General features: G+C 36.6%; 1 protein-coding gene across 2 annotated transcripts; it reads right to left on the bottom strand.

Moving 5' to 3' along the window:
* Nucleotides 1-390: 390 nt before the first annotated feature.
* On the bottom strand, nucleotides 391-7,516 carry LOC140775302 (uncharacterized). 2 transcript variants are annotated; one of them, XM_073118523.1, is made up of 10 exons: nucleotides 7,198-7,515; nucleotides 7,055-7,133; nucleotides 6,889-6,983; nucleotides 6,606-6,710; nucleotides 6,427-6,506; nucleotides 4,372-4,462; nucleotides 4,195-4,302; nucleotides 1,248-1,334; nucleotides 868-936; nucleotides 391-744 (listed from the first exon to the last, which is right to left on the bottom strand). In XM_073118523.1, exons 1-10 carry the CDS (start codon nucleotides 7,423-7,425, stop codon nucleotides 556-558), a joined length of 1,131 nt encoding a protein of 376 aa, XP_072974624.1. In that variant the 5' UTR covers nucleotides 7,426-7,515; the 3' UTR covers nucleotides 391-555. The 2 variants fall into 2 exon arrangements, with proteins under 2 accessions (XP_072974624.1, XP_072974614.1); XM_073118513.1 differs by having other exon boundaries at nucleotides 4,195-4,462; nucleotides 7,198-7,516.
* Between the last annotated feature and the right edge of the window lie 4,712 nt (nucleotides 7,517-12,228).

Genomic DNA, 12,228 nt, shown 5'->3' with positions numbered 1-12,228 from the left:
TGGACTATCCTGTCCTAATTCCGATAAAAAATTGGTCCATTATCATGGCAGGGTCACCGTTTTTATTCTCACATTGGTTCAGTTAATACTTGACAAAGAAGCGGCCAATTCTTGGTAATGGAAACTTACTGACTTGCTTAAATCTAGGAGGAATAAACAACCCAGTAATGCATCGTATTTTCTTGGATAAGTAATCAAAGATACTAGTATAAATGTCAAATTTCCTGTGGAAAATGTACAATGGTATTAACCAAGATGTCAGTTTAGGTTGATCATCAATGTTAATGGCCTACCACGGTGAACAGCTCAAGATCGCCAACTTTTGTTAGCTCTGACCTTGGTTCAGGTATCAAATTCAGCATGCAGTTGTAACAGCTTCAAGAAAGGAAAGAACAAAACACAGCAAAAAAGAGACCCATTTATAAATCACCCATTACCTTACAGAACGTAGTTAGGAATCATATAGAGAACTATTACAAACAAAATTAATGCTTTACAAAGATGATAGACATTGCAGGATTTGGACTACCTGAAGAAATGAGATTGTTTCCTCCATCATGATGCCTTGGTTGATTTTGAGTAAGTTGTTGACGAACTTGTTTGAGAAGTGCCTTGATCGAAATCCTGTTTGCTCTTAGTTCTCTTCATCTTTGCTTTGACTCTGAACTTTGTCATCAGTGTCTGCACTGTGTTGACAAAATTACCAACTGCCATCACAACAAGCAAGATTCCACAAACTACAACCTGCAAAAGTAAGATGACAAAGCTCTAGATCTTAAGATCGCCATTGCAATCTGATTGTAGAGTAACAATATGCTGGTAAGAATCTTTTATCATCACAGTTAAAAGCCCAATAGATTTTCTTGCCTGCCATTCATGGATGACACCAACAAAAGCTATCCGAAGAAGTAGGATTCCGACAAATGCCTCGAAACCCTGAAACCAATAATTCACAGTTGCAGATGCCCAGCATTTTGTATTCAGAAACTAAACAAACATACTTGAGGAAGGTCATTCTTCTAGATATGCTAAAGAGGAAAATGATAAATCCAGCACTTAAAGCTATATTGTAACCAACAAGACCTTAATACTGGAATGCATTTGTCAACATGTGGGTTACCATGGTAATAGGATCTAAGCTCACATTCTGTTAAATGGCATTGTATTTATGTTTTAAAACTCTTGGGGTCTTTGGTTGAATGCATACTAACTTTAATGACATGCCCAAGGGTATAAGTTTCTGATACCTGCAAAATGAAAAGGATGGGGTACAAAAGCCACAATTGACCTTGAACGCCAGCAGTTTCTCCCCACACAACATCCATTCTTTTGGCCTGTAGAAAGCAAGAGGAAATTAACCGAGAAATAACATGTTCATGAGATGAATGTTTATAAACGATTGACGAGCATAGTTACAATATGCAAGATGAGCTAGCCGGATAGTGAAGAAACACTAAGCATGCGATTAAGGAAACCTCAAAACATGACAAATGTGCTGCAATGACTTACATTTGAGCCTCTGAGTCAAAAACAGTCAAACTTCTTTTTTTCTATATTGTTTCAACAACTAATCAGAAAGAATGCTAGTAGTATGGTTATCATGATCAAACATTACTTGGCACACTGTAGATAAATTTTGGGAAGTTGAAAATATCTATCATCTAATATCCAGTTTAGGCTGACACCGCCTTTTTTATCTTGTAAGTTGTAACAATATCAATCAGATGCATTATCAACCACTATATTGCCAATGAAGCTCATACCATCAAACCAACTAGGATAGTTATATTTTCTATTCAGACAGCCACATGATCTCTAACAAGTAACACAGTTAAAATGTGATTGTAGCATGAATATAGGTTCAAATTCTCAAAGAAGGTTTTATATTCTAGCAGCCAATAGAAGCCCATATGTATCAAGAAAAGGCAAGCTTCATATTTACTCATGAAGGCACTGTCTACAAGCTGCATGAACCACTCAGTTCACATTTTAAATCGGCCTCATCTAAATTTAGGGTAGACCTGTACTGAAGGTGGATAAGTGGTTCACAGTGTTAGAACTTTGTCCACGGTCATACAAGTGCATGCATATAAAACTTGGCCCATGAAGAGAAGGTCTTGGATGGATTCATGCAGCATTAGAGCTTTGCTACATGTGCCTGTATAGAAAGCATGGGTCAGAGAAAAAGCTATGGTTTCTAATAAACACCTTCCATCTTCCCTCAAATTACTGTGCATGATGAACCAAAAAGAAGTGTTAAAGTTAAACATCCACCTTCATTCTTCTGTCTCAACATAGAGTTCATGAATAAAATGTCAAAAAATGGGCATTTTGGTGTGAGTTCTTACTTTCTGTGTTCCTCAAGTTTCTTCCAGCCATTTTTGGTTCACATTGTAGACCAGATCTAGGATTCACATGTGCACAATCTAATGGTTCATATTGTGTCTCTGTGTAAGGCTTCAACTAACTACTTTAGTTTCAGGCGGAACCAATCTAAAACCCATATTGTTAGATGTTTTGGCAAAATTATCAAGTTCTGACCAAAGATCTTTGGCATTTGACTGGTAGTTGTTAATGTGGCCAAAACTGAGTTTTCCTACAGCGTTGTGAGATGGTTTTGTTTTGTTGTGTTTTTATTTCTTTGCAGACTTTTTTTTTTCTTTTGAAAGAATTTATTTCTTTGCAAAGCACAAAATAAATAGTCATACTGAGCTACTTAGCAAGCCAAGACATAATGAGTTCATCTTTAAATGATGAAAATGGTATAGATAGAAAGTGAAGTAGAGCAGTAATTAGGCATAATTCTGGAACCTTAAAAATAAGTTCAACACTTTCATCTCAAAAGAAAAATTATGACGGTGGTCATTTATCCTCTACATCTCCTCCTCTCCCACTCTTTCCTTCCTTTCCTCCACCTCCCCTCTTTTTCTGCCATTGCTTCATCATCTCCCTTTCCTCTTCATTTCGACTGTTCACCGTCATCCCTCTTCTTCCTTCCTCTTTGCCAAGACAATGGTTGTTATTTGAACAGGATTGCAGCATGCTCACATGCTGCAGTCCTTAAATTGTTGTTAGTAGAATTACATCAGGAAATTTTCAAAATCTGCAACCTCTAATTTCTATTTGCTTCTTAATTGCTTAACCAAGCACTTACTCATTTCAGGTTATCCTCCATCACATTTTCCCCTTTATGACTTAGGAAAATAGTATATGCAAAGTTAGGATCATCTTCCCCATCATGTTTGGATATCCCAAATGATTTGTCAATACTCAATTTTATGGTTATACAACATGAAAAATGAACATCTAATGCATGCACATGATCTACTAAGCATGGATATAAAAATTGGGTTTACAAAACTAATGATGGTTCAACATGTAAGCATGCACCAACCACAGATAAAATACACTAGTTGGTACGTATTAGTGTTATATAGGACATGATGCATTTTAGATATTTGTTTCAACTTTCAAATGTCCATATTCTTAAAACAATGATGAGAATGAATTTCTTTAATGACAATATATAATTATACATCACTATAGATTATAATCACCTATTTTTGGATCTTATCTTATTCATAATATATATGACTTCATATAAACCATCTTTTACTACATCTAGTATTATTGGTGATTTTCGTATGCACACCAAAAATATTTTTGTGAATCAAATAGATCATAGATGCTTGGCAGTTTATTCGAATCTATCAAACAAATGGAAGATGATACATATTAATACATATGTATAAGCATTATACATGCATATAGAAATATATAGCTGTATCCCTATCAGGAATTGTTTGATTGGGCCTACTGGACCGTCCATGTCATTTCATTTCCATATCCCATATCCATGCCCATGATTCATAGGTAGTAGGCACATTGCAACTGTAAATATGTAGTATTGGATGAACTATTCTAATCAGATTCCCCCAAATAAACAACCAACAAAACACCTCTGTTCAACCAGCCTTAGGAGCTCTGGAAAATTAATCATCAAGTGGGCCAACAGTTGTTCTGGCATTAATAAGAACACAGCCAGATAATTACGTAGAATAACTCAAATCTGAGTATCTCATAATAACTAGAGTCCAAGGGAAAACTTGTCTTTTAATGGGTATCTACATGGTCTACGAAGGAAAGACTTGATTGCTCTACATAGATAAAAAAAATTATATTGTAGCACATTACCTTTCCCAAAGCAATGCGAGTATACAATCTTTGACGCTGATATCTATTTTGTAAAAGCATTGCGACACCTTGCATTATAGCCCATGCCAAAAACAATTGTACCCCTTTCTGTGAAAAGTTCCATAGATTAGAGAAAAGGGGACCTGTATAATGAGTTTGAAACAAGAAAGCAAGTACCTGCTTATTCGGACAATCAGGTTGCCCCTTTATCTCCCATGTCAAGCTTACAAGGGCCATCAACATAGCAAAGTAGTGATGGTATATCCACCTGTCCAAATAAAGCAAAATATGATGTACAAAAAATTGGAAATGGGAATAAAACTTGTTAAAAGTAAGTTAAGAAATTAAAGTAAATCAGCAACATGAATGATTACTGCAAATCATGCTCCTATAATGCCATGTGTAAGGAATAACAACATCCACACAAGATAATGAGTCAAACTTGAAAAAGGTTTTATCAGCTTGTGCTGGGAAGAAAAAAGGGAGCTTTCTTCAACCAATCACATGAATCCTGCATGTTATAGTGCAGTCTTTTGGCCAGTTCTTACAGTGCCAAAGCCCTTAAAAACAAGGCCTTCTTAGGGCCTTCTGCGGAGGCATAAGGCTCTATGAGGCCTCTAAGAACCGCAGGAAGCCTCCTGGATGCTTCATGTCCCCAGATGATCTGAAGGGTAATTGACCTCAAGTGTTTGGGGGCTGATAGGAGGCCTCTAGGAGATGAGGCCAGCAGAACCTGAAAGCAACCTTAAATTCAAGTACTTGCTAAGCATTCGTCTTAGTAGATTGAACTAGAGTCTTAAAATTTAGATTCCTTATTTGGACCATCAGCAAGAAACTCTCAACTTTTAGTTCTACATATAGATCACCTAAAAGATAGTGTGTAAAGTACGTAGTAACAACTATGGATGGCCGTGCCATGGCACAGACCGTGCCGACCGGTGGTCGGCACGTATGTCACAGCATGTGCCGCAACACTTGCTGACAGTGCTGCAAGAGAGGGAGAGAAAAAGAGGAGGAAGACTAGTAGCGCTTCGTCGTCGCCCAGTCGGGTCGTCTTCTTCCTTGAACTAGCAAACGCTAAGGCATCCGCGTTGCGATCGGCAACCTCGGGCATGATGGCAACGGCGAGGTCGGCAGCAAACAACAACGACAAAGAGTTTTCAATAAAGTGCTGCTAGGAGGTGTGTCGTGCGGCACTCCTCATGCCACGTGACGGTACGCTGCCAACACGCCCTGTGCCGGTCAGCACAGCCATCGTTGGTAACAACAAACATGAATAAACGATATCAACATTGTGAATCACAAAAACATTATTTTAAGGTTTTAGGGCCAGTTCATTATTCTCAGTCATCTAATATTTGTACCTAAAATGCTCCTGATATTTTAATAGTTAGATAATCCAAAAAGAGCCCTTCATGTCTCTTCCACAAGATCTTCATCATCCATCAAACGAGACAAGATAATAACTTTAGCAAAGTCATCAAATTAAGACAGAAATAGAACCTTCACACGATCAATAGCTCCTCTTTGGTACTCCATAACAGGAGAAAGAGTGAAAATCACATATATCATATGTGGATATTTGTCCTTCATGAGATTACATTGCCATAGTAATTTAGTAACTTATCAAGCAAGATATTTTTAACTGGGAAAGCAACACATTTATTTAACTACTTTGGGATTGCGTAACTCATGAGCTGCATAACAACTCAAATTGTGTCCCTCTTCTTAAACAATGACTAAACAACATGTGGTTGATGAGGCTTTCTACACTTAATCAGACAGAACAAAGAGTAAAAGAACATTGGCTCATATGATAAAATTCACTAGTATCCAAAATAATCGAACTAGTTAATTTAATATAGCTATAACAGTATCATTTCTCATCCACTAATATTTCCAGTTAGGCACAATCCTACGATGTTGATGCCATTGCATGGAGAATAATTCATCTAGGATCTATATTATATTCATCACTCTTCAAACCTTATGTGGACCTCTCCATCTAATCCATGGTTACATATGTATAAGTTATAACTAGCATTGGTAAAGGAACATACATGACAGTAATTAACTTCTTTCATAACACGATTTCCAGATATATTGAGCATACATCAGCCATTCAATTTAATCATAAAAAAGATGATTTCACCAATCATTGTTAGGGTTAGGCATAGCAAGAGTATGTGATAGAAAACATAAAAATGAAATGAACAGTGTAAATAATCTTACCAAGGACGGATATCACTTCCATTCACTCTCAGTATGTTCTCTCTCAAAGCTAGACTTGTGTATAGAAATAATAACCACACCTGAAAAAGATAAAATGATAAATATTCTACTATGAAGTTTTCTCAAGAATGACACCGTGCAAAGTACAAACGGTAAACAAAAATTGAATACAAGATCACCTGGTATAACTGAACTGGCAATGCTGGAAAGCAACCCTCCCAAATCCACCACTTCAAAAGAAGCAGAGTGGATGGAAACAGAAGAAACAAAAAGGCTGTTCTATCCTGCCAATAAGAAAATTAAAATTGTCAGCAGAATACAACAGCAATTCTTCTTCTATTTAATTTCTCATGTAGTAAATCAACTTGAATTGTTCAGGTTCCAAGCATAAATATTGCAAAAAATTTCTTCTCTCCCCTACTTAATATTTATAACATTTCAAAAACAAATAGAGCAGCATACCCTGTAGTTGTTATACTCTTCCTTCACTTTCAATTGCACCTCCTTCCTCATCGCCCGCACATTCACGGGGCCAAGAAACATCTTCATGAACCGGCCTAACAACCCCAGCAAATCAAACAAAATAAAATTAGGTAATCAATTTAAGCATTCTAAAATATAAACTTACCATGATCCTTGCTTGGAAGAAGCGAAGCCACATCGCCATCACTAATCAAACACCTTGCTCGATATAACTCCTCATCAATCTGTTTAAAGGAAAGACAATTTAACGACATTGGAACGGAAGAAAGGGGAACGAGATCCACCGACCTTGTCGGCGAGCTTGGAATCGACAGCGGCCGCGCCGCGATTCGTGGCGGAGGAGTCAACGGTGGATTGGAGTCGACGGAGGTCGGATTCGAGGGCGAGGGCTCGTTGCCGAAGGACTTGCTCCTCGTTCCACGTCCTCGAGATTAGCGCGGCGGCGGCGTCGCGGAGCTCACGTGCCTGCTCCGCTATCCGCGCCGCCTCATCCAAGAGGGAATCCAAATCCCCCATCTCTCTCTCTCTCTCTCTCTCTCTCTCTCTCTCTCTCTTCCCTCTTCCCTCTTTAGATTGGTTTCTACTATCGTGTGGAAGAAGGGAAATAATTTTTTTCTTTTTTCTTTTTTCTTTTTGTTTTCTTCGTTAGCTTTGAAAATGAAGGGGATGGTTCTGCACTTCTGCTCGTTATTTATTTATTATTATTTTGTGTGGAGGTAGATAAATTTGGCTTGACACGAGTATTACATGGAACTTTTCTTATTTGATAACTTAATATTTTTTTGTTAACCTAACCAGTCTCTTGGCTTTCACTATCAATCCAGTCAACTGACGTGTCATTGGCTGCTTAGATTTGTAGTTGCTTTCTATTAATAGATGATGACGTGTTTCTTTTTTTGGATTCAATATAATGACGGTTTAAACGGGTAGTGTGCATTGTACTGTTTAAAGTATCTTCAAAATTACTATAACAGGGAAATGGTTATCTCAAGTGAGCAATTCTTATTCGGCTATCGCTGCATGGGGAGAATAATTGAACCTAAACCTTGCCTTTCGGACCCCACCTACCACCCCTGCAGAAGAAAATGCCTTCTTTACTTCTTCGGGAGTGTGATGCTAATGTCGATTCTTTCCTTATGTGCCTCTTTCTCCGCGCTGCTCCTTTAATAGCCAACAAGTAGATTGTCTCGAATCAGCACTCCGCCAATCTCACAGTCATTCTATCGAAAAAATGGGCTGCAAAATTATCATAGAAAGCAATTAATATAGTATTATATTATAAAGTGATTAATGAATCGCTCTATTCTCCTTTTTTTAGAAATTAAAAATACATTACTCAATTATCACGAGTACAAAAGAATCCACCAACATCAACAAAGCAACAAAAAAAAAAGAAGAAAGATGTTTGAGGAAAGCCCGTTCCTAAGTACATCTATAACCTAAAGTACAGCCCGTGTAGGCAAACCAATCATCGTGGCAATTTGCTTAAGGTATATATGAGAGATCGTTACAAATAAGATAGAAAAAAGAAGAAAATTACAATTCTCAATCCGGAGAGCAATGGACTAGGGAGCTTTGTGCAAACCTTTAACTGAGTTGATGAGAAGCATGAAATCCACCGCACTGATGTGACGATTACTATAGAGATGAGAGCTTTACAAAGGGTGACTGTTTCGTCGACAAGAGCAGAGGTGAATTGGCTCCTAAGTCGAGCATACTATTTCATGAGAACTATTAAAGGGCCACAGCATTGTGGTGCAACCAGATGTGCCAGAGAGATACTGCAATCATAAAATGGGGTAAGACTCTCTTAGGAGGTGGAGGCCATCTCTCTCGAAGAGCCAATACCTATTCTCCTAATTAGGTTGATCTAACAAATTTAACTTTGAGAGAGAACATACTAAGAGTGAATGAAAGTGATATCCATCCTTGTTAAGAGAGAACTTACTCAGGTATTTCATTGAATATTTGATGAACAAAATCTTTAAATAGTGTTGTTGAAATTGCGGGTTGAACATAGTGAAATTTCATTGAACACTTGGTGAGCACTTATTGAAAACAGAACTCACTACAAGAAATTTAGGCTATACCGACAGTCAGGAAATGCTATTAAAAGTTTTCAAAATGCCATTATAAATTAATACCGGCATTTTATAAAATGTCGTTTAAAGTCGTGTTGGTGTTGGGGTAAATGCCTTAACATTTAGTGGCATTTTAATAATTACCGGTAAAATGTATAGCGGCATTTATAAATATTGGTGTAGATGTAATTCGTGGGCATTTGGTCAAATGCCAGTAAATAACCAATAATTAGTGACATTATCTTAAATGCCGGTAAAACTTTAGTGGCAATTATAGAAATGCCGGTGTAGCTCTTGTTTGGCTTTACAAGTTTTAATGACATTTCCAAAAATACTGATAAAATAGATTAACTTAATTTTATTATCTATTTAATTCTTTATGGCACTATAATTATGTTAAATTCAAATATTCTATAATATAGTACAATCAAATATAGCATTATTTTCTACAAATAATAATAAAATTATATATATAACAAAAACAACCCTATAAACAACAAGTTCACAAATAATATCTATATTGACTTTCCAAAGGGAAGTACAAATGTTTATGAAGTATACATACATTAAAAATCATCTAAAAAAATTAATATTATGTCATAGCTAAAATCATTCGTTTAGATAATCTGGGATTATTAAAGATAGAACACATCCAAAATTTGTCTGCAATAAATAGTGCAGTTCCCATCAAAGAAGACACTGTATGCAGATTGTATGCCATCCTGAGCTCTGGTTTGGTCAACGCTTTATTTCGCTAAGGCTACCTGAAGAAACAAGCGAGAAAAGCTGGTCAATTAACAATTAACCTGGAAAAATAAATAAATAGAAGAAAAAACCCAAAGGTATATACAGATTTTCTACTTCCAACAAGTAAAATTTGGCGGGAAAATAGGTTGTTTGACGAGGACAGAGACAATACTATCTATACACAAATTCATTTTATAGAACAAAACATGATGAAGGAAAAGAGAGTTTTTCATTTATCATACCAAACATTTGGAAAAAACGATTATGAAAGAATAAGTTTTTCATCTACTGACACAAGCCAAGGACCATGTATAACTCAAATAATATTAGGGTGAATTACACCAAAATAGAAGAACAGTTTAGCAATCTTTTGAATGACTTGCCTCCATCATTCCAGTGTGGACAGCTGAAACTATCAAAGGTTGAAATGGCAAAAGCAAGGTTGATGCTGCCATCAGTAGTTTCGGGTTCTCATCTCGAAGTGCTTTCGACAGACATTGTATGTAGAAAAAAAAAAATTCAAATGTCTCATATTACAAACCACTTCACGAGAAAGTAGAATGCAACATGAAGGACCTCCTACTCACAAGTGTTGTTGCAGCAATAATTGTGTAATCTGCCCAGCTCAGCAACTCACTGGATTAGCAATCCTTGGCTTGTTCTGCTAAATTCTGATCCTTGATAAGATGACGGAGCAGAATGATGCGATTCAGACTAGATTGGATCACCTCGAAAGATATTAGGTTTAATGGATTGAGTCTAGTTATCTTATTGGCTATTTAGTTTAGTTAGAGCTTTAGTAGGTTAAGATTTTATTTAATTAGCTAAATCTAACTCTATGCAATTTCAGAAAAATATTTATAGAATATTCCACGGACATCCGAATAATATCAAACTAATTGGATAAGATCGCCAACCTCCAGATCTATAACTTTGGTATTCACGACTTTTCTAGATTCAAAATCTATTTGCAGCGAAACGAAGAGTTAATCCGAGAAGATAAGGAAGACTAGTTTAGTTGGTTTGTTAGGGTTTTAATTTAGTTGTTTGGGTTCTTAGGATGAGCCTCTATAAATATGTAGAGAAAACCCTAATTAAAGTATAATCTGATAATTGAAATTGGCATTGTGCCTTTATCTTTCTCTTAACTATCTCTAGCTATTGACGCCCCTCTCCCACCTTTTTCCTTCCATCGCTTAAGTCTTTGGTCGGCCTCTTCACACTAAGTAATTAACGTAGCACCTATCTAGCCATTGAAGGGCTATCAAGCTAGGGTTTATCTGACCTTCGGCCACTGTTCGCTCGATATCTCAAAATCTAACCATCCAAATCCTACGATCTTAGATTCGTTGGAAAACTCTTTTCAAGGGCGACAACATATCCAAAATTTAAGGAGATCCAATAGCTAGATCATTCGCAACTTCCTTCGAAAGTCACATCCCCAATTCAATCCAGAATTGTTTCAGATCGGATCAAGCTGGTTCGTAACACAGAATCACTATGAAGTGTTTCTTTATTTCTAGATGATGATTTGCCCACAAGCTGCACGCCATGAAGCCCATGTAGGACTATCGAAGTATTTGGTATATCCTTGAAACCCATAGACTAGAGGTGCCCACCCTCAACACCTGCTATAGGATAAATTGAAATATCAACAAGATCATCTATCTATTCTCGTCAGGTTGACATCAATAAGCATCAAGAATTCAATATAAGACAAAAAGGAAAGGAGCTAGGTTATTGGACAAGAACTCTTGAGCATATTCAAGTAGCCATATAATATTACATCTACTTGAGGATAGCGTATATCTAATTTAGCACACTGCAAAATAATTTGCATGCAAGAGGAACAAATTACGATGTATTGACACAGAGAGTGAACTTTTTAGCATCTAGATCCCAATTTATTAGAATACAATGTAAGCACCACCCAGAACAACATTAAAAACAAACAGTGAAGCACCAAACTTCAAGCAACTCAACATTATATTCTGAATCATTGTTTCAGATGAACAAGAGAATGTGGCATGTTTAAATATGAAGGTCGTCACAATACAAACTAAAAATAAAAAACTATTTAGCAACATACCAGTCAATCAGTCAACCAGTCAGTTAGAAATAATGAAAGAAAATACTCACAAAAAAAAAAATACTACTTCTCTTTAAGAGCAATTCATAGAGCAAAAGATAAGAATTGGCCACAAAGAAGGATAGACTGAGTAGTGCATATAAGGAAGCTAATGTCCATTCTTTTAATTCACTATTCGAGTATTCCCTTCCAACGTGCAATTCCAATCAATTCTAAAAAACTCAAAGGATAATGAACAACAATTTGGCAAATAAGAGATTGAATCTTCTGCCTCTTCTTAATACAACAAATGGATTATCAAAACTTGTGGCCTGTGGCTGCCATGGTAGCTCAATAACCTGCACACAGAAGGATCAGTGAGTCAAAACTAAGCATCTCAAACAGCAACAGAGAGCTAATTTT

This window comes from Typha angustifolia, chromosome 2 (assembly GCF_048772165.1).
Source record: "Typha angustifolia cultivar Huaian chromosome 2, ASM4877216v1, whole genome shotgun sequence".
Lineage (NCBI taxonomy): Eukaryota > Viridiplantae > Streptophyta > Magnoliopsida > Poales > Typhaceae > Typha > Typha angustifolia.
This window is presented reverse-complemented; position numbering and strand designations above follow the sequence as displayed.